Source organism: Dermochelys coriacea, chromosome 4 (genome assembly GCF_009764565.3).
Source record: "Dermochelys coriacea isolate rDerCor1 chromosome 4, rDerCor1.pri.v4, whole genome shotgun sequence".
Classification (NCBI taxonomy): Eukaryota; Metazoa; Chordata; order Testudines; family Dermochelyidae; genus Dermochelys; species Dermochelys coriacea.
The window spans coordinates 41,389,806-41,409,508 of NC_050071.1; the positions used below are offsets into that span (position 1 = coordinate 41,389,806).

Genomic DNA, 19,703 nt, shown 5'->3' on the forward strand with positions numbered 1-19,703 from the left:
TCTGTTACCAGCTTCCTGGCTTATATAGGTCCCAAATGTTCCTGCCCAGCTGACTTTCTTCTAATTGAGGCTTCTCTTGCAGTCTTAATTCCCCGCAGCTTGCTGCCTAATAGGCTAATTGGCCCCTTTGGCCTGCCTTAACCCTGTCAGGGCAAGCGTGGGGAAGGCACCGCATGACGGGCTGTAAGAGGGATCGTGAATTAAAACAAGGTCTTTATATCTCAAAAATCAGCAACCAGCTTTCATCCTCAGCTAAAGGTTTGCACTGGTTACATTTTCAAGGAGGTTTGAGAGCTTCTCACCTTCTGCCTGCAACAAATATCCTTTAAAGTAAAAATAATGGAAAACAGAGTGGCTCTAACATTTCCAGGTACAGTAGAACCTCAGAATTATGCGCTAACCGGTCAACCACACACCTTATTTGGAACTGCAAATATACAATCAGGCAACAGCAGAGCCAAATAAAATAAAAATACAGTACAATACTGTGTCAAATGTAAAGTACTAAAAAATAAAGGAAAAGTTTAAAAAAATATTTGACAAGGTAAGGAAACTTTCCATGCTTGTTTCATTTAAATTAACATGGTAAAAACAGCATTTTTCTTCTGAATAGTAAAGTTTTAAAGCTGCATTAAGTCAATGTTCAGTCGTAAAGTTTTGGAAGAACCACCATAATGTTTTGTTCAGAGTTACAAACAACCCCCATTCCTGAGGTGTTTGTAACTCTGAGATTCTATTGTAAATCAAGTTGGGTGGTAGGGGCTGGCTCTGATTCTGACACTAAATGAATCAATGTAATACAAGAATGAGAGCTTTCTTCCCAGCAAAGGTAGGATCTGAAGTTTACTTCTTTCCTGCTATGTTTAACAGTTCACAAAGAAAGTTGTGGGAGACCAGAATTTGCTACAAGTATTATTTTATTTGGATATCCTGATTGTGTTTGGAAGAACTCTGGAGAAAGTTGAAGAAAGATTTCTAAAAGCATTAATCTGGTTAGAAGCCTATAGACTGAAGCTATTAATTGATAAATGCCAATTCTGCCGGAGATCAGTCAAATAAGTGGGTCATATTATGTCTTAAAAAGGTGAAGGTATAGATCCTGATAAAATAGAGGCACACACTTATATGGCCATGCCCACAATATTACATAGACCTCAAGATCTTTCTATGATTTAGTGGCTACTACTGCAGATCTGTGAAGAATGCTATTAGTGTAAAGCCATTGAATGAATACCAGGCAATACCAGTGCAGTACAGAAAAAAGGAAATGCAAGTCAAAAACTAAGAAGTCCACAAAGTATCTTGATAGGGTTGCCAGCTTTCTGACTGAACAAAACCAAATACCCTTGCCCCACACCTTCTCCGAGGCCCCGTTTACTCTATCCTCCATTGCTCTCTCCCCCCCCCTCCTTCATTCATTCATTTTCATCAGGCTGGGGAGGGTCCCTTTTCAACCAGGTGTTCTGTTGAAAACTGGATACCTGGCAACTCAACTTCTTGAACAGAAACATTATGAGCCCTGGAAATCCTTTGGGACCCGATGAGATGAGACAAGGCCTTCTGATAGTGGAAACATAAGGAACTCTTCTGGTCTACAAGATCACACCTGAGACAAGGCAGGGTCAAATAAACATAGTACATAGGAAATAGAAAAGGAGTACTTGTGGCACCTTAGAGACTAACAAATTTATTAGAGCATAAGCTTTCGTGAGCTACAGCTCACTGCATCGGAATGCATCCGATGAAGTGAGCTGTAGCTCACGAAAGCTTATGCTCAAATAAATTTGTTAGTCTCTAAGGTGCCACAAGTACTCCTTTTCTTTTTGCAAATACAGACTAACACGGCTGCTACTCTGAAAATAGTACATAGGAATCTCCTCTTACCTATAGGAGACGTTCTATAACTTTGGATCTGAGCAGCAAAAGGCTGCTGGAAAGAAGTCACCAGACAAAGCTTGTGTAACCCACATACCGTCTGGGTGTGGTGTTCTGTCCCAGCTGGTGGCACCGGGACCACTTAAAGAGAGAGAATTAAATAAGTCTGCTCTACAGCCTTAGCTAACAGGCAGTTGGCTTTTAGCTCATGCCGTAGAGACTCATGCACTAAGCTCCTGAGGTCCCCAGTTCGATCCCGCCCACCGACGAGGGTGGTTGTCAGCGGCGTTACAAGTGGGGACTCCTCTGGGATTTCAGTTGGGAAGACTCTGAAGCTCCGGACAGGCTTCCTCAGCTAGGGGAGGTATGTAACCCACACACAACTTCTGGGTGTGGTGTTCTCTTCCATCTAGCGGCACAGAGATCATTGAGAGAGATAAATAAAATGAGTCTACTAACAGCCAGTTGGCTTTTAGCTCATGCGCTAAGCTCTAGAGGTCCCTGGTTCCATACTGCCCGCCAATGACTGGAGTCTGTTAGCGTTATGCTTGCAGTAGGCCTCCTGGGGCTAATCAGTCATGGAAGTGAGACTGATGTACCCTAGTGTGGAGACCAGTTTGTGGCTGAGTCTTTCCCCTTCACTGATGTATAAATATTGTAAAGCAAACAGCAGCTGAAAAAGAAAAGCTTGAGGCCAGTACTTTGAAGTTCTGGCTATGGAGACACCATTAGCCCAGAAAAGAAAATATTCGGGGGGTGAGGGGGAGTTTTTGGACCGGCCGTGCTTTGGATGAAGCCTGACGAAGCTGGAGCTCAATGTCGTTAAACAAATCTTATTCATTTTCTGTACTACACTAGCCCTGGAGGCAGTGGACACTGACCCTTGACATACGACAGTTAAAACTTTTAGTAACCAAGTGCTGTGACGGGGCCAGTAAACAAAGAGCAGCCTCTTACCGCCACATTCCTGTGTTTGTCTTATTCCATGGTGCACTGCAGGACAGTTGCTCCTACTCAAATTAAGGACCATGAAAAGTTGTGTGTTAAGGAAAATACAACACATACATTGGGAAAAGAGCATGTGTTATACTTATGTGTTTATCTGTAAGGCTCAAATCTTCGTAAGGGTTTATACACACTTGAATGGACATAATTTAGACATGCAAGTATCCAGTGTGTGCACAAATGGGGATTCTGCTCACATATATATGCAACCCACAACTTTCATACACGCACAGTGCTATCTGAGTACTTGAGCTACGTGCATGCTTTTTTTGCATATGACTACAACGAAGTCATGTAGAATTTAAGTGACAAAACCAATAGAACGGTATAGAACTTCAATAGCTGTCTATAGAATGTATTCTAAAAGACTACAGAATTTAAGAGAATAAGTGAAAATATTTTAAACAGCCTATGGAATTTAATAGAAATTAATATCCCTTCAATAGAAATGTATAGACTTGGTCAAATATTCTAAACAAAGGTTAGCCAGAATGAATAGCATTTATTTAGTGGTCCTGAAGGTCCTCGGAATAATAATACAACGCATAGTACTGACGTATTATCTAATTTATATGAATCAATGTACATTATATATTTGTCATTTTCTTTTCAAATGATGATGGAAAGACCCAGCATGTTCAAAAGTTAGGCAGGCTATTAAAAATACCCAGACCTACAATGACGGGGAGAAACTAACTAGAGCTGCTGAGCTAATTAGATTTTCATAACATGGATTTGGTTCACACTAAACTTGAAAGCTGTAAGGAAGTTCACTTTCCTACCTGCATCTTTGACCCCCTCCACCGCAGAAAGTTTTTTGGTTGCTTTTCCTATGTGTTTTATCTATGCTTTAATGAGAACACTTGACTACAAATGGGTTGCAAGTGCTTTCTGGCTTCAAAGTTTGCACTCGCTAAAGAGAAAACTTTTATTAATCAGGATTCAGTTATTTGGGGGGGTGGGGAGGGAGAGATTTCTGTGAGGACAATAATAGCATTCCAAGACCCCTGCACATCGGAATTCTACTTCTCACAACTCTCAACTGGCGCATAAAATGTAAAGACATGGTTTGCTGTGACTACAAAGTAAAAGACTTTGGAGAAAGGAGTGAGAAAACTGGACACTGTCATAAGCATCTGTGGAACAGTGGGAATTTATGGAAAGTTTGTCAGTAGCAGCCCTATCAAAGCCTCTCTATGGGAGCACTATTAAATTAATAGCGCATTCAGATTAACTGGCACTTTTCTGGCAATATATTTTTTGTGGCTCGACAGATATCCGTTAATACAAAACCCTGGTTAACAGGGATATTCCTATACTGGAGACTTTTTTTTTTGGTCAAAGACATGTCCTAAATCAATTGTCTACCAGGCTAAAATAGATACACAGCACTAAAACTCAGCTTCAGCTTCACCCATGCTCCCAAAACACCCAGCTGTCTGCAGAAATTATCCATAGTGAAATATTTAACAATGCTGCTATTTCAATTGTTGACATTAAGCACTGGAGAGAATATGGTTGGGCAAGTCACATCTCTTGCACACTTGGACCAAATTCTTTCCTGGTATAAATCAACTGACTTCTGTGGAATTAACATCTTTATTTGAATGTCTGTTCTATGCTCTTCCATATAGAGTCATATACCATGTGCATATGTGCATCCCCATAGCAACCTAGTCAGTGTGACCATGTCCTCAGTGGAGTTACACCAGGGATAAATTTGGCCCATTATTTTGATCTGCAGATTCAGGGTATATCTACACTGGAGTTGGAGATGCAATTTCTAGCTCAAGCAGAGAGAGTGTGAGTGAGTGTGTGTGTGGACTAGCAACCCAAGTACGTACCTTCAGTTTTAGATGGGTCAGCAAAGAAGTAGTGTTGGTATTGTGTGACCCAGCCAGCACCTGATCAATAAACCCTCTAGGTAAATCTCAGGTTAAGTTTGAATAGCACCTAAAAGTTCAGAAACTCATCTGAGCTTTATCTGAATATTAGGACATGCTTTCTAGCAATATTTCTAGTACCTCCAGTTTCTGGTCTGGTTTGCAGCTTCCAGGCTGGATTAGAGCCAGCAAGGACAGACTCAGCAAATATGAATATTTTTGTAAGATGTTACCTGAACTTTTTCTAGATTCCAAAAGCATTCATTTCAGGGCAAGTTCTAGTCTTAGGGAAATGGTCAGGTTGGTGTTTATGAAATCCATGCCAGTTTGCCTATTCTTAGGGCTACATTCTGGCTTAAAGCCCCTGCCACAGTTAGTGGGGGTAAGTGGGAGCTGGGTAGGCACCGGCAACAACTGTCAGCAGAAGCATTGTGCTGTTACTAGTTACAGCAGTGTAATGCCGTTGACTTGAATGGATTAACTCGGTTTACACCCCGTGAGCTGATAATCAGGCCCACCTTTTGTGCAGAAGAAACACTGCTTGTAGGCTGGAACAGAAACTTCCCCCCAGTACATTTCCCTGACATCTCCTTTCCTAGCCCAGCTAACCCATACCAGTAACTGAGTGACATCATGGACTGGGGAGAGAGGCGCCAAAAAGCAGATTTATTCTTCCCCCGGAGATGTCACCTCTCCTTTTATCAGGTTACCCTGAAGCCTGCTTTCCACTCCATGACATCACCCTTCTCCTTGCCCAAGTACATTTCCATCAGCAATGGGAAATGCCATCAGCCATTTCAGTCCTGGAAAAGCTGGATAGTTAATCTGTTCTCTTGCCTTTTATTGGGCCAACAGTCCTGATCCACATTTTCAAGCCCCTAGGTCTCATGTCACATAGTGATTGACAGATTGCTTTAATAAATGTGCTTCATCACATACCTGACTTGTTTGCCTTCATTTGTCTGACCTCTCCGTCTCCATAGACACAACTTTCCCCACGAGTTTATTGCATGATCTGTAACTAGCATGGGCCCATTACTCTCCCAGAAGCAATCCTCAAAACAGGAAGCACCTGGGTGTTCTCCATTTATGGGGCAGGTGGAGAAGGAACAGAGTCAGTGGCTGCTGTAAGTGAAAATACAGAATGAACCAGCACCCAGGTTTATGGTGGGAGTGTGTTTTATTAATCAAGAAAATACATTACTTTGCCATGATGGCTTATACACCTTTCAACTTGCATCTGCAAAATTAGAGACGCTGTCTACCATTTACAGCAAGGGGAAAAAAAAAATCTCTTATGTAAAGTTAAAATACTAAGATCAGGTTTAAATAAATCTCACAGGTATTTTTGAATTTTGGGGATTTCTTCAACCAAAGTAAAGGTATATTGTAAACGCAGTGCAAAGGTGATGCGAGGGGTGGGGTTGCCAATGTAACTTGCAGTTTATCAAGGTAAGCCAAGACAAACAAACTGGAGCTAGGGAGGCTGAGCTTTAGCTTAGCATAAACTGTGGTCATGTGATGCCAAACTCTTGCTAATGCTTAGACTAGACTAAGGCTTTTACATGGCCTTTCATGTTCCTAGAAACTCAAGGCATTTTATCAACAAGAGGACCCCAAACTCATGGCTGGCGTACAACATGGGCCATCTATTTAACCTATATAACTCATGTTTAAACTCTTTTTTAATTAATTGGGTATAATAAATTACTGTTTTCACAGAAAATAAGGTCTTCATTGCTGAGCTGCTTGAAAGCATTCTTGCTATAATTAATGACTATTTACATAGCAACATAACACTTTACAGGGTGGAGAATACCACCCAATTCTCTTCTCCAAAGAGGTTACAGTCTAAGGCCCCAATCCCCAAAGAGCTCTTTTCCTTATTCTAATAAAGTTCCGTATTCAGTATTTTAAAAAATGACTCAGCAATTCTTTATCATTGTCATATGTCAACACTGACTGCTTGATTTATGCTGCCCACTAATCTCCCTTCTCTAGAATTTATTTTAACACTCCCAAACTTTAAACAGCTTCCAACAGACACCTTTATGAAAAAGCCAGCTTGCCATGAAAGTATGCCACATCCTTGGTTGCATATTTGGTCCCCCTTATCCACTGCTGCAATACAAATAAATTGGAGAAAGCTAAATGGAAAGGTTAAAAAGGAGAAATGGAATGATATTTGGGAAAGAAAAATATTGACTGAAGATAGGGGAGTAACAGGAGATATGATAAAAGGTGGAATAATCTTCCAAAGAATGTGAAAGCAGCTCCATTATCCAGATTGGACAAAGCACTGGAACTGGAGATAACAATTTTGTAGAAATGAATCACAGTAGATTTAATCTAATTGATTTCCCCACCACCCCCCAGTTGTCTGTCAAACAGAAAAAACAGTTCTTTGGTGTGTGCTGTTCTAATGTGACAACACTAATTCAGAGAGAAGACAGTGCCTGGATTTGGGGAATGTAGCATCACATAAAAGGTAAACAGACCTCTTCCTTCCACTCCCACCATATTAAAAGCAAAGCCTCACAATTAGCATCACTGAGATTTGTGCAAGTAAATATTTACAGAATCAGGCCCTAGCCAACTCACCATTAAAAACCCTGTGTCCATACCAAGAAAAAAAAAAGTTAGCAATGCAAACTCTGTTTCCTTAGCATGAATGACTCATGTTGAGTCATCTCTGCTTAGGCCAGATAATGGTTCCTCAAACTATATAATGAGTTAAGCTTCACAAATAGAAGGCACAACCTTCATAGTTGAGCAGAAGGGCTGAAGTGAATCAAATGGGGGTTTGTTGGCTGTAACACCAGATATACAGAAGCTTGTCTGTTTTGAACATTCACTACAGCTGAGTGTGGGGTATTCTTCCCACAACACTGGTCACCTGCTGAGAGTCTGAATTGAATTAGGTTACATTATAATTGGATTTTCCTAATGCATTGCATTAGCATTTTCCATGATCTCACCCTTATTAGCCAAATCATTAATCAGGAGTTGTCCGCTAGTTAAATTATCTGCTGCTACAGTGTCTGTAAGCCAGCTTTATACCCAGGCAGAGATAGCAGCTTCAATGGACACTTGGGTTTTTATGCCACAGGTTTCTAAAAAATCGTGAAAAAATAGTTATTCTCCAGAGAATGGTTAATTTAGGATTTTGGTCATGTCCCTCTTGGTCTGCGTGACCAAAGAGGGTGGGATTTGTCTCTTTGAATGCAAAAAACAAAGTGGTTGGAGGAATTAATTTAATTGCAGAGAAATCCTTTCCCAGGGATTGTTTTCCATTGGGTCTGAATTCAAATGCTGAAAACATTTAATCCATGAAGGTTATTATTTTAATGCAAATGTCTTTGTACATTAATGGGAATAAAAATGGATCGTCATTAATGTTGAAATTATCCTGCATATGGCTGTGAGGGCTGTAGGTCCACTTGAAAACTCTGCCTTGGTACAATTTAGGAAGGTGTGGTGTGAAATTAGATTCACACTAAGAAATGTCTACTGATTTAGCAAGAACATCCATTAGACTTTTCATGTGACCTAATGTTAAAGGCACAAGACTTATCCCTATGTAAGGCAGAGCCCCAACAGGCTGTGGCAGAATCCCTACAAGAACTGTCCTACTAAATATATGAAGGGAAAGAGCAGTAATACTGTGAGCAATTACATCATGCAGTGTTTGCCAAACATCTGTCATGCTGATTTCCTATAAAGTTGCATGGTTTAAATAGAACTATTCTATCTAAAATGTAATTGTGTTCTCAAATTAAAGGTTGGACAATTATGTTTAGCATTATTAAATTACTAAAATCCTCTATAAGTAGAAACTTGTTTTCACTGTCAGTATAAATCAGTGGAATATTTCCATTAATATTCCATTTACACAAATATATGTACAAACACAGAATTACGATCATATCCTTTGCAGGCTTTAGGCCCAAGCTTTCTGCTATAGAAATAAATGGAAGAATTGCCATAACTTAAATGGGAGCAGGTTCAGTGTCTACCATGGAAAATTGAACAACATATGACACAATTAGTTATTATGCAAATGTTAAAAAGTAGGGTTGCCATTTTCATCAACCTATTAATAATAATCATGTTTATTACAGAAGTGCACTAAAAATGCAGCTTCTTCCAACTAGGCACTGTACAAACACAGTAGTGGACAGCCGCTTCTCTGAAGAGCTATCATTCCAATAAATATATATATATGCAGTGAAATGAGTGCAGAATTCAAAATGGCACAATAATTTTCAGAAATTAAATAAAATGGATTGTGATTCTTACACAAGATCACAATATTAATGTGCTTAAACATTTTATATTCAAATTGGATGCAGCATCCTCTTAATCCACAGCAGTAGTTAAATGTTGTATCATAAGATGTTTCTACAGATCTCTGTAGCCAGTATGGGCAGCATCTTCCACAAAAGGAAGGGAAGGGAGTGGTGTTTCCCCAGATAATTTAACCAGTTCTTGAAGATCACATCTGTGAAGGATCTATCTGTGTCTCCATCATCACCCCCACCCTCACCCCCACAGGGATTTCAACATGCACTGGAGACATAAGGAGTTACAGGCAAAAAACAAAGAACAATAAAGTTACAATCAGGAAACATCAGGCTAGCTCCCATTCTTTCACAGTATGGGAGCATGTGTAATTCATCTGCACTTCTCTAGGTCGTATGCTTTCAGTGATGGACTTCTTTCTCTGAGGAAGTATCTGCAAGTAAATGAATACAAAATGTTTTAAAATTAAAAATATTAACCCGCTTGTGATTAATTTCCCTTTTTCTTACTTGATTTTTTCCTTGAAGAATTTAAGTTCCATAGAAACAAAAGTTTACAGTCCCCACAAGTATACAATAAACCAAAAGAGAAACAAGATGGGTTAGGAATGCCATTATTTTAAACAGTGGTCACCATCTCATAGTCAATTGGAACCTCTCTCAAATACCAGCTGCAAAAGTATATGTTAGGACCTATTGCCACAGCCTTGCACCTAGTGTAGTCTTTTACACTTCTGCAAAGTGGGAATAAAATGTGTCAATTCCCATTTGGCAGAGGTTTATGTCCACTTTGCAGAAGTGTAAAAGACTAGACAAGGTACAATGCAGTGACAAATCTAGTAGTATTAACTCTTAGCACATCTGTGGTTCAAGCATATGTCTATGATAGTAACACAAATGAGAGTGGACAAAATGTCATCACAGAAAGGAAAATACATCATTGCCAATATAACACATACATCCTTTCTGAAAAAGTTTCTGCAGAAGTTTCTGAAATGTTGTAACATATTGCTAGAAGACCATGAAAAAGCATGCAGTACATCACTTACAAGCAAATAATTAAAACAACAATAAGAAATACTTCCAAGAGTATTCTGCATTTTGACTATATCAGAGGGAATAATGTACTGCTCCAACATGTTACATCTGTCATTTACTTCTGAAATTTACAGTGCTAATGACATCCAAATGCAGTTAGTCCTGTACTCAGAAGCCAATCACAAAACCTACCAGCCCTTTGGTCCCAACTGAGGGAAGAATTTAGATGAACATGCTGAGAAGAGGAAATTAAATCCAAAGGTCCATATTTGTGGCAGGAGATGAAGAGACAACATTGTTGGAATTCCAGGTTTTCATAATAGAACTTTGGCTTCTAGCTGTAGTGTTACAGACAATTTATCACAGAGACATAAAGTAAGTGATGAGTATAAGATGGATAACAATTAGATGATGAATATTTCTCCATTTGTGAAGGTATATATATGTAGAGTGTCTATTCAGCTGACATGCCACATGGATTACACATCCTCACACCTGGAAGGATCACCTCACCTTTGATCATAGTACTATTACAATGGCACACCCACACAATTAGAAAAAGCAGCAGAATTTACAACGCAATCAATCAATGACTCATGGTAAATTTCTGAAAAAGGTCTATTTAGGCCTAATTCTACATTGTCTAGAAGGCAGGTAGACTGCTGTGCTGGCCTGGGGCCTCCTCACACCTGACAATGCAAGATCATGACCAGAGAGATATTTTCTTCCCTTCTTTTTTTCCTTACTGCGGATATTTGCCTAAACATACAATCCTGTGGCTAGATTCTGATCTCAGTTACACTGATGTAAATCAGTGTTACTCCAAATCTGTATTTGTATAGAGAGCTGACTCCCAAGGCATAACATTGTAGCATCAGCACTGACTGTTACAGAAATGAATGTGTCACAAGAAGGAATGATAATTTCAGGTAAGCAGCAAGCACTAGGACCGATTCTCCATGGCCCGGGGTCTTTTGTAGTCATTTACACCCATTCAAGTGAATGGAAAACCCTAACAAATCAGAATGGTAGCATTTTACACCTATTTTGCACAGGTATAAATAAATATACCAGGTACAAGGCAGTGTGGAGTTCAGTCCACTGCTTTCATGTTAATATCCTCAATAATAAAAAAGGAAAGGGTAAAAAACCAAGATAATGTTATAAGCAGAATTATTTCTAAAAAAAGATTTTTCAAAGGTGCCTGTAAAGTGTTAAAAAGAAAAGGAGTACTTGTGGCACCTTAGAGACTAACAAATTTGAGCATAAGCTTTCATGAGCTACAGCTCTGTGAGAGATAGATTCTCTGTGCTTCGTGCAGAACTGAGGTGGTGATGGCCTCAAGCCACCTTTGGTCTCTCCAGATCCTAATAATTGTTGGGGACCACTTCAGTTCCTGGCATAAATTAGAACAGTGTCCCCCAAGTCCAGCAGTTGAGAATCAGCCAAGTGCAAGGGCACTATTCCCGGTATTTTCCCTCCACAGATGGTCAGGGATGGGGTGATATTCAGCTGCCACAATTTAAGAATTACCTTTAAACAAGAAGAATTCCTTGATAAACTGGTTAATTTGGCTTTCTGGCTGCTTTGCAGCAGTGCAAAGCAATTGGCATTGGAGTCTAAATCTGGCCCACAATAGTTTGTGTTTCAAAAATGCTCTGCAGTAAAAACAGACAAAGGGAACTGGGCCTCACTTAAGCACGAATAGCGTATTTTTGATAGACTCAAGTAATAAACACAGTACTTTCAAAGTTGTTGCATCTACATTAGTGAACAAATAGCATGGAACTAATTTTGCATCTCCTTCAAATAATGTATGAGAAAGAAGGAATGTCCACATGGTTTCATGAAGCATTCATGAAACCAACAGGAAAGAATCTAATTAAATTAACATCTGTGTATTGACAGTACCAGTATTACCACTGCCATATGAACTCACAATGTAAACCAGAGAAAACCAAGTTACTATAAAATGCCTTGATATCTTCCCAATGTCTTCAATCTAATTTAATATTAGCTTATCAGTGCATCTCAAGCTATTTAAAATAGCTGGGACAATTTACTGACAGCAAAAGCAAGAAATGAGTACATATTGGAACATCCTATTGCGGAGGTGGGCTGTTAGCGTTTAAAGCCATACTACTGTTTAAATTTCATTTCATATTTTCTCAGCGGTCATCTCCAACTGAAACAATATGGCATTTTCTATGATCTTAAGTTGAAGGTGGATTTTTGAAACCAAAATTAGAAAACGAAAACTTTTGCTGTTTCAGGAAACAGAAATTGTAGGCCATTCTGAGTGTGTTGATGGTTTGCATTATAGTGGGAGAAAGGATTATTTGAGCATAATTTCTAAAAATGTTTGAAAGAGCTAAACGTGGGGTAAATTGTCAAATTCTTAAGTTTCCCATGCAAAGACCAGCTCATGAATACATCCTGGTTTGCTGGAAAAGCTTCAAGTTTTATAAAGGCAACTTTGAAATACTTGTGCAGTTTCAAATATGCATGTGTGTAAACACACCTTGGGCCTATCAATAATTTCCCATCAAAACTGTTTTCAGCACTTTCCATGGAAAGTATTGGGTTTTCATTTTTCCCTGAAAAGTTGTAATTTTCAACAGAAAAAAAAATCCATTCTCCCACCAGCTCTAATTATAATATTAGTTGCGGAAGAACGTGTATGTTAAAGGCCAAATTGGCTCCTGAGAATGAGAGGTAGCACTACACTAGGGGTACCTGGACACATCTTGCCTCTAGGGATGTTCAGGTGTCCTGCCATATTTGTGAAATGGTGTACCTAGAGTTCCTCAGGCTGAGCTCTGCTTACCCCATCTAGGCCTACTTAGCAGCATTAGCTAACCGCTCCCATTCTTCCTAGGATCTTGCAACTAAATCAATACTGCCCGTTGAGCAGGGAGTTAGATGAGGAAGGACTGTTTTATCCTCTTTCTGTGCACTAAGTCAGGCATCATTTGACCCCAAATTAAAATATATAATGAATATATAAACATTAGGACTAAGAGCTCCAGTATTTAGATCAGGAGTTTTGAAGGGATAAGTGTGGTTCTTGAATACATCTACTGGGGGACCACTAGTTATTTCTGCCAAAACCAAAAAAACCCAAGATGCATCTTGGAAGCAAAAAAGACAACACATGCCAGCAGCAAGGACATGTGAGCTCCGAGCAATAAAACCTCTTTTCCAGAGAAATCTTTATGAAAAGAGGGTTCAGGGAAAGTCTCCAAAACCATTTTTTTTTCCACACCATCTTTTCAATTTTGCACAATTAGATGAGGAAAGAAGCCAGCCCCACTTGCTAAATAAACTGAAATTAAGTACACTTGCTGGAATTCTTTATCCTTTGCCCCTAAAGCACATAAAAACAAATTCCAAGAACACTGAGTTTTATAGCACATAAAGTAGGTTTAGGAACTGGTGCCCCACAAAGGAGGCATGAACATGAGAGCAAGGCTAGACTGTGAGGAAAGCCTCAGACTTGAGATCTAGCACAAATCCAGGCACAAAGTAAAAGAGGAGGGGTCAGGTTCAGCCCTGCAGAAAGCAAGTGCAGCTCCATTAGAGTCAAGCCACTGCTATGCTTGCAGGCCCTTGTTCTCATGGGAGACTTCAATCACCCTGATATCTGCTGGGAGAGCAATACAGCGGTGCACAGATAATCCAGGAAGTTTTTGAAAAGTGTAGGGGACAATTTCCTGGTGCAAGTGCTCGAGGAACCAACTAAGGGCAGAGCTCTTCTTGACCTTCTGCTTACAAACTGGGAAGAATTAGTAGGGGAAGCAAAAGTGGAGGGGAACCTGGGAGACCGTGACCATGAGATGGTCGACTTCAGAATCCTGACACAAGGAAGAAAGGAGAGCAGCAGAATATGGCCCCTGGACTTCAGAAAAGCAGACTTTGACTCCCTCAGGGAACTGATGAGCAGGATCCCATGGGAGAACAACATGAGGGGGAAATGAGTCCAGGAGAGCTGGCTGTATTTTAAAGAATCCTTATTGAGGTTACAGCAACAAACAATCCCGATGCGTAGAAAGAATAGTAAATATGGCAGGTGACCAGCTTGGCTTAACAGTGAAATCATTGCTGACCTTAAACACAAAAAAGAAGCTTACAAGAAGTGGAAGATGGACAAATGACCAGGGAATAGTATAAAAATATTGCTCAGGCATGCAGGAGTGAAATCAGAAAGGCCAAATCACACTTGGAGTTGCAGCTAGCAAGAGATGTTAAGAGTAACAAGAAGGGTTTCTTCAGGTATGTTAGCAACAAGAAGAAAGTCAAGGAAAGTGTGGGCCCCTTACTGAATGAGGGAGGCAACCTAGTGACAGAGGGTGTGGAAAAAGCTAATGTACTCAATGATTTTTTTGCCTCTGTCTCCACGAACAATGTCAGCTCCCAGACTACTGAACTGGGCAGCACAGCACGGGGAGGACGCAACCAGCCCTCTGTGGAGAAAGAAGTGGTTTGGGACTATTTAGAAAAGCTGGACGAGCACAAGTCCATGAGGCTGGATGCACTGCATCCAAAAGTGCTAAAGTAGTTGGTGGATGTGATTGCAGAGCCATTGGCCATTATCTTTGAAAACTCATGGTGATCAGAGAAGGTTCTGGATGACTGGAAAAAGGCTAATGTAGTGCCCATCTTTAAAAAAGGGGAGGAGGAGGATCTGGGGAACTACAGACTAGTCAGCCTCACCTCAATCCCTGAAAAAATCATGGAGCAGATCCTCAAGGAATCAATTCTGAAGCACTAAGGGAAAGTGATCAGGAACAGTCAGCATGGATTCACCAAGGGCAAGTCATGCCTGACTAACCTAATTGCCTTCTATGACGAGATAACTGGCTCTGTGGATGAGGGGAAAGCAGTGGACGTGTTATTCCTTGACTTTAGCAAAATTTTGATATGGTCTCCCACAGTATTCTTGCCAGCAAGTTAAAGAAATATGGGCTGAATGAATGGACTATAAGGTGGATAGAAAGTTGGCTAGATTGTCGGGCTCAACGGGTAGTGATCAATGGCTCTATGTCTAGTTGGCAGCCAGTATCAAGCGGAGTGCCCCAAGGGTTGGTCCTGGGGCCGGTTTTGTTCAGTATCTTCATTAATCATCTGGAGGATGGCGTGGACTGCATCCTCAGCAGGTCTGCAGATGACACTAAACTGGGAGGAATGGTAGATATGCTGGAGGATAGGGATAGGATACAGAGGGACCTAGACAAATTAGAGGATTGGGTCAAAAGAAATCTGATGAGGTTCAACAAAGACAAGTGTAGAGTCCTGCACTTAGGACAGAAGAATCCCATGCACTGCTACAGACTAGGGACCGAATGGCTAGGCAGCAATTCTGCAGAAAAGGACCTAGGGGTTACAGTGGATGAGAAGCTGGATACAAGTCAACAGTGTGCCCTTGTTGACAAGAAGGCTAACGGCATTTTGGGCTGTATAAAAGGGGCACTGCTAGCAGATCGAGAGACGTGATCATTCCCCTCTATTTGACATTGGTGAGGCCTCATCTGGAGTACTGTGTCCAGTTTTGGACCCCCCACTACAAGAAGGATGTGGAAAAATTGGAAAGCGTCCAGCAGAGGGCAACCAAAATGATTAGGGGACTGGAACACGACTTATGAGGAGAGGCTGAGGGAACTGGGATTGTTTAGTTTGCAGAAGAGAAGAATGAGGGGAGATTTGATAGCTGCTTTCAACTACCTGAAAGGGGGTTCCAAAGAGCATGGATCTAGGCTGTTCTCAGTAGTAGCAGATGACAGAACAAGAAGTAATGGTCTCAAGTTGCAGTGGGGGAGGCTTAAGTTGGATATTAGGAAAAACATTTTCACTAGGAGGGTGGTGAAGCATTGGAATGCATTACCTAGGGAGGTGGTGGAATCTCCTTCCTTTGAGGTTTTTAAGGTCAGGCTTGACAAAGCCCTGGTTGGGATGATTTAGTTGGGGATTGGACTAGATGACCTCCTGAGGTCCTTTCCAACCCTGATATTCTATGATTCTACGAATATTATGTATTGTTTCTGCTCCCTTCCACCTCCCCTGCACGCTGTCCTTCCCTGTACCCAAATCTGTCCTCTCCTCCACCTTTATATATTGCCCTTTTCCCTCTTTCAACCAACTAATTTATTTCCCCTCCCGTTTTTCCCCCCATCTATGGCATCTGCATTATCAGGAGGAGAAAGATGCACAGGCCTACAGAGGAGGTAAGTTGCAGAGCAGGCCAGCTCTCTTCCTACTCACACTCCCAGTATCCATCCTTTCCACTTTCATCTAGCCACCCTGCTTTTCTTACTCTGCTCTGGAGACTGGCTTTTGGATCAGAGGCTCTTATTAAATGTTCTCTTGCTGGCAGCCTGATCTCGTATTGCCCACTTTCTGAGCATAGGCTGCTAAAGGCATGTCTCTGCAGGCACAGAACATAGCATACAAAAGAGGAAGAGCTGTGCTCTGCAATCCCCCACATTTATTTATGCCCTCAGACAAAATGAGCTGCACTAAGGTGTTTTAATAAGATACAATGTGCACCTTTATGGCTATGAATGGGAAGAAAATCTTACCGTCTTAGAACCAATAAACATGAGTGTGGCCCACACCTTTCCACTTGCAACTAGCTGTTTAAATACTCCTGGATTCAGTTTGGATCCCACTCTAAGACCCTTGGAGGTTAATCACGTAGGTTCCTGTGGACATAGAGCATGTTTCCTCCCAAAGGGCACGTGCATGGCCGCATGACTTTACACTGGGGTACAGCCTGATGTTTCTTACCAGACCACTAGCAGCAATAAGGGGTGCCTTTAAGAAATGCTACCCTGCAAATGTTCAAGGGCTTGGAATACACTGAGTCATTAAACACACCATAAAAGGGGAAACACATTTAATGTACATTTTAAAAATTAGGCTTCAAGTGGTTAAATTGTTTCCATAGCCTGCAGCTAGAGGCAGCCTATGCGGTCTCCTGGCTCCTAAGCTTTTCTGGAGGATACATTTTTCCTAACCTCTTGGGGCCTATTAAAACAATTTCTGGGTGAGTGACTATTTGTTAATATCTAAGTTAAATTCCCTAACGCTACACACACACAATTTTATAAAGTAACGGGAATGTTCAGTATTAAGTAGACTGAATTTAAAAAATAAATACAAACTGACTATATATGGTTACACATAAATACACCTTATAAAAGCACAATCACTGTTTTGGGAATCTGCAGCATGCTAGTCCAGATCAAATTTTCGTGAGACAAGTGAAGTCCTTTGAATAACAGGGTGGAGATAATCAGGTACGCTGCTGCAGACTTCAAAATCTGCATTCAGGTTCTCCCAACTAAGTTCAGCTTTCTAAGGCTGACGACAGCTCTCCCAATCATGGCCAGCCAGCTTGGGGCTGCTCTGGGGACAACTGGCTAGACAAGACAGCTTCATGCACTGAAGCTCTTAAGCATTTAAGAGCTAAGGCATATTCAGCCAGCCAACCAACTTCCTCCAGGCCAGCTGGCTCAGCAGGACTAAGCTTTATGTACTGAAGTCCTTAAGGACTGCAGAGCATACAGACAGACTGACAGCTTACCCAAAACCAACTATTTCTGCAGATTGCAGTAGCATTAAAGAGAAACAGGCACTTTACAGTATTGCCAAATCTCACTTATGTGAAACACCCTGTTATGCGAAACAGTTGGGGGAATACAATCTGATTAAACAAACAGGACGTTAACGATAAGTGAGGTTCAATAATCAAAGCTCTGTTTGTTTGTAAATCCCCAACCATAAAGTCATATTTCACTGCTGTAATCTCTGCAGAAATTTGAAATACAACTGACATTGGGGCTGTTGTGCTTTTTAAAATGCCACTGCCTTTAGTGTTACAAGTCAGGTTTATCAGCAAAAAGTAAGACTTTCTAGTTAAACAAAGATGTGAAAATTGTCTTGAACATTACCATTGTTTGTTTTAGTCTGGTTTTGGAGGGAAAGCTTTTTCAAGGAGAAATGGGTCAGAATTTTTTCCCTCTTTAACTCCTTGTTTTCCTATTCCCTTGGCATTTCCCCTCTTCTCTTGTTTTCATTGTTCCTCCCACCCCGCCTTTGATCTGAGGAAGGTATTCATTACCATTAAAATGAGAAAGGGTCCAAATCAAAACCCCAGATCCAAACCACCACAGTCCTTGGGAAAGGTCAACTCTGGAGCCAAACGTTGCAGACTAGATCTATATGCAAGTGATCCTCTGCCAACTGCACAAAAAGAGGGTCAAGGTGTCTGGGGATGAGGTGGAAAACAAACAAAAAACAAGAAAATGAGGGTCAGATTGGGAAGGAAAAAAAGAAGATGCTCCATATTAGATGCGCCACTGAAGTCAATATAAAGACTCCCATCAGAGCTGGGCAAACTTTTTCAGCTGAATTTTTTTTTGGGTGGAGGAGGGGGGTGAGTTAAAAAAAAAAAAAAAACGAGATTTGGCGACATCAAAACATTTTATAATTTCATGTTGCTTTCACCAAACTGATGGTTTTAAGAAAAGAAAAAAAAATCCCAAAGAGTAGAAACGTCAACATTTTCAAAATGAAATGTTTTGATTTTTCAGGTCAAAACCACCTTTCGTTTAGACATTTCCTTCAATTTTATTTAAAAAAAAAACCCCACAAACAAAAGCAAAAAAAAGCTCAAAATCTAAATAAAACTTTTTGGTTGACCCCAAAAAATTTTTTTAGACTTTTCAATTTACCAAACATTGTGAAAAATGTTGGTTTTGGATCAACCTGTCACTTATTCTATTTTCAATTTTTCAGAACCATCACTGAATGGAAAAATCCATTCTTCATGTAGCTCTACTTCAGTGGTTTGTGGATCAGAATCTTATAGTATGTTTCATATCACACTGCCTATAGCCATATTTATACAGCGTACACACCTATATGACAGAAATCCTTAGTTTGTTTATCAAACAAACACATGTAAGGTACAAATTATGTGCAGATATCAAAGCAGTAGCTACTACAATAAATACTCATTCACAGATTCATTTTACTTGTGTGAAAGTCATGACATTAAAATATCTGGGCCACATCCTGTAGTTGTTGCTTGAATAAACTTCCCCTTCGTGACAACGGGAATATTGCTTTGGTAAGGAAGACTAGAGGATTTGGTTGTATAACATTAATCCAGTGATAGATTCTTTATTTAAAAAAAACAAAAACAAAAAAACCTGCCTTGTGATATCACAGACTGATTTGTTGTCTTGTTTAATTTTTTTTCTTTATGGTGCCATACTTAAGCACTAATTCAGGAGAAAATCATTAACATTTAATAGCCAGGTTATTACCTAACTGGGCATATATTCAAGCTAAGATAAATGATCCTTCTCAAATTCTGTTAACTACACTATGACTGACTATACAGACATTATTGTAATTAGAGCTGGTCCACATGGAGAGAAGACAGAGGGGGAAAGTTGTGAACATTTCCTAGTTTCCTCAGGTTTCTTCTCCTCGCCACCCCCATTTACTTTTGGAATTTCAAAATTCAAAGTCTTGCCAAAACTCAAAAAATGTCAATTAGCTTTAACTTTAGTCACTCGTTATTATTAAAAACCGA

The 19,703-nt window shown here is 40.3% G+C and overlaps 1 protein-coding gene across 1 annotated transcript in view; it reads right to left on the reverse strand.

Moving 5' to 3' along the window:
- Window positions 1-5,924: 5,924 nt before the first annotated feature.
- Window positions 5,925-19,703, reverse strand: part of TNIP3 (TNFAIP3 interacting protein 3) — a 116,673-nt gene continuing 102,894 nt past the window's right edge. The window contains exon 14 of the mRNA XM_043513266.1: window positions 5,925-9,498. Coding sequence (XP_043369201.1) covers window positions 9,467-9,498 — 32 coding nt within the window. The 3' untranslated portion in view covers window positions 5,925-9,466. The remainder of the gene's footprint in view (window positions 9,499-19,703) is intronic.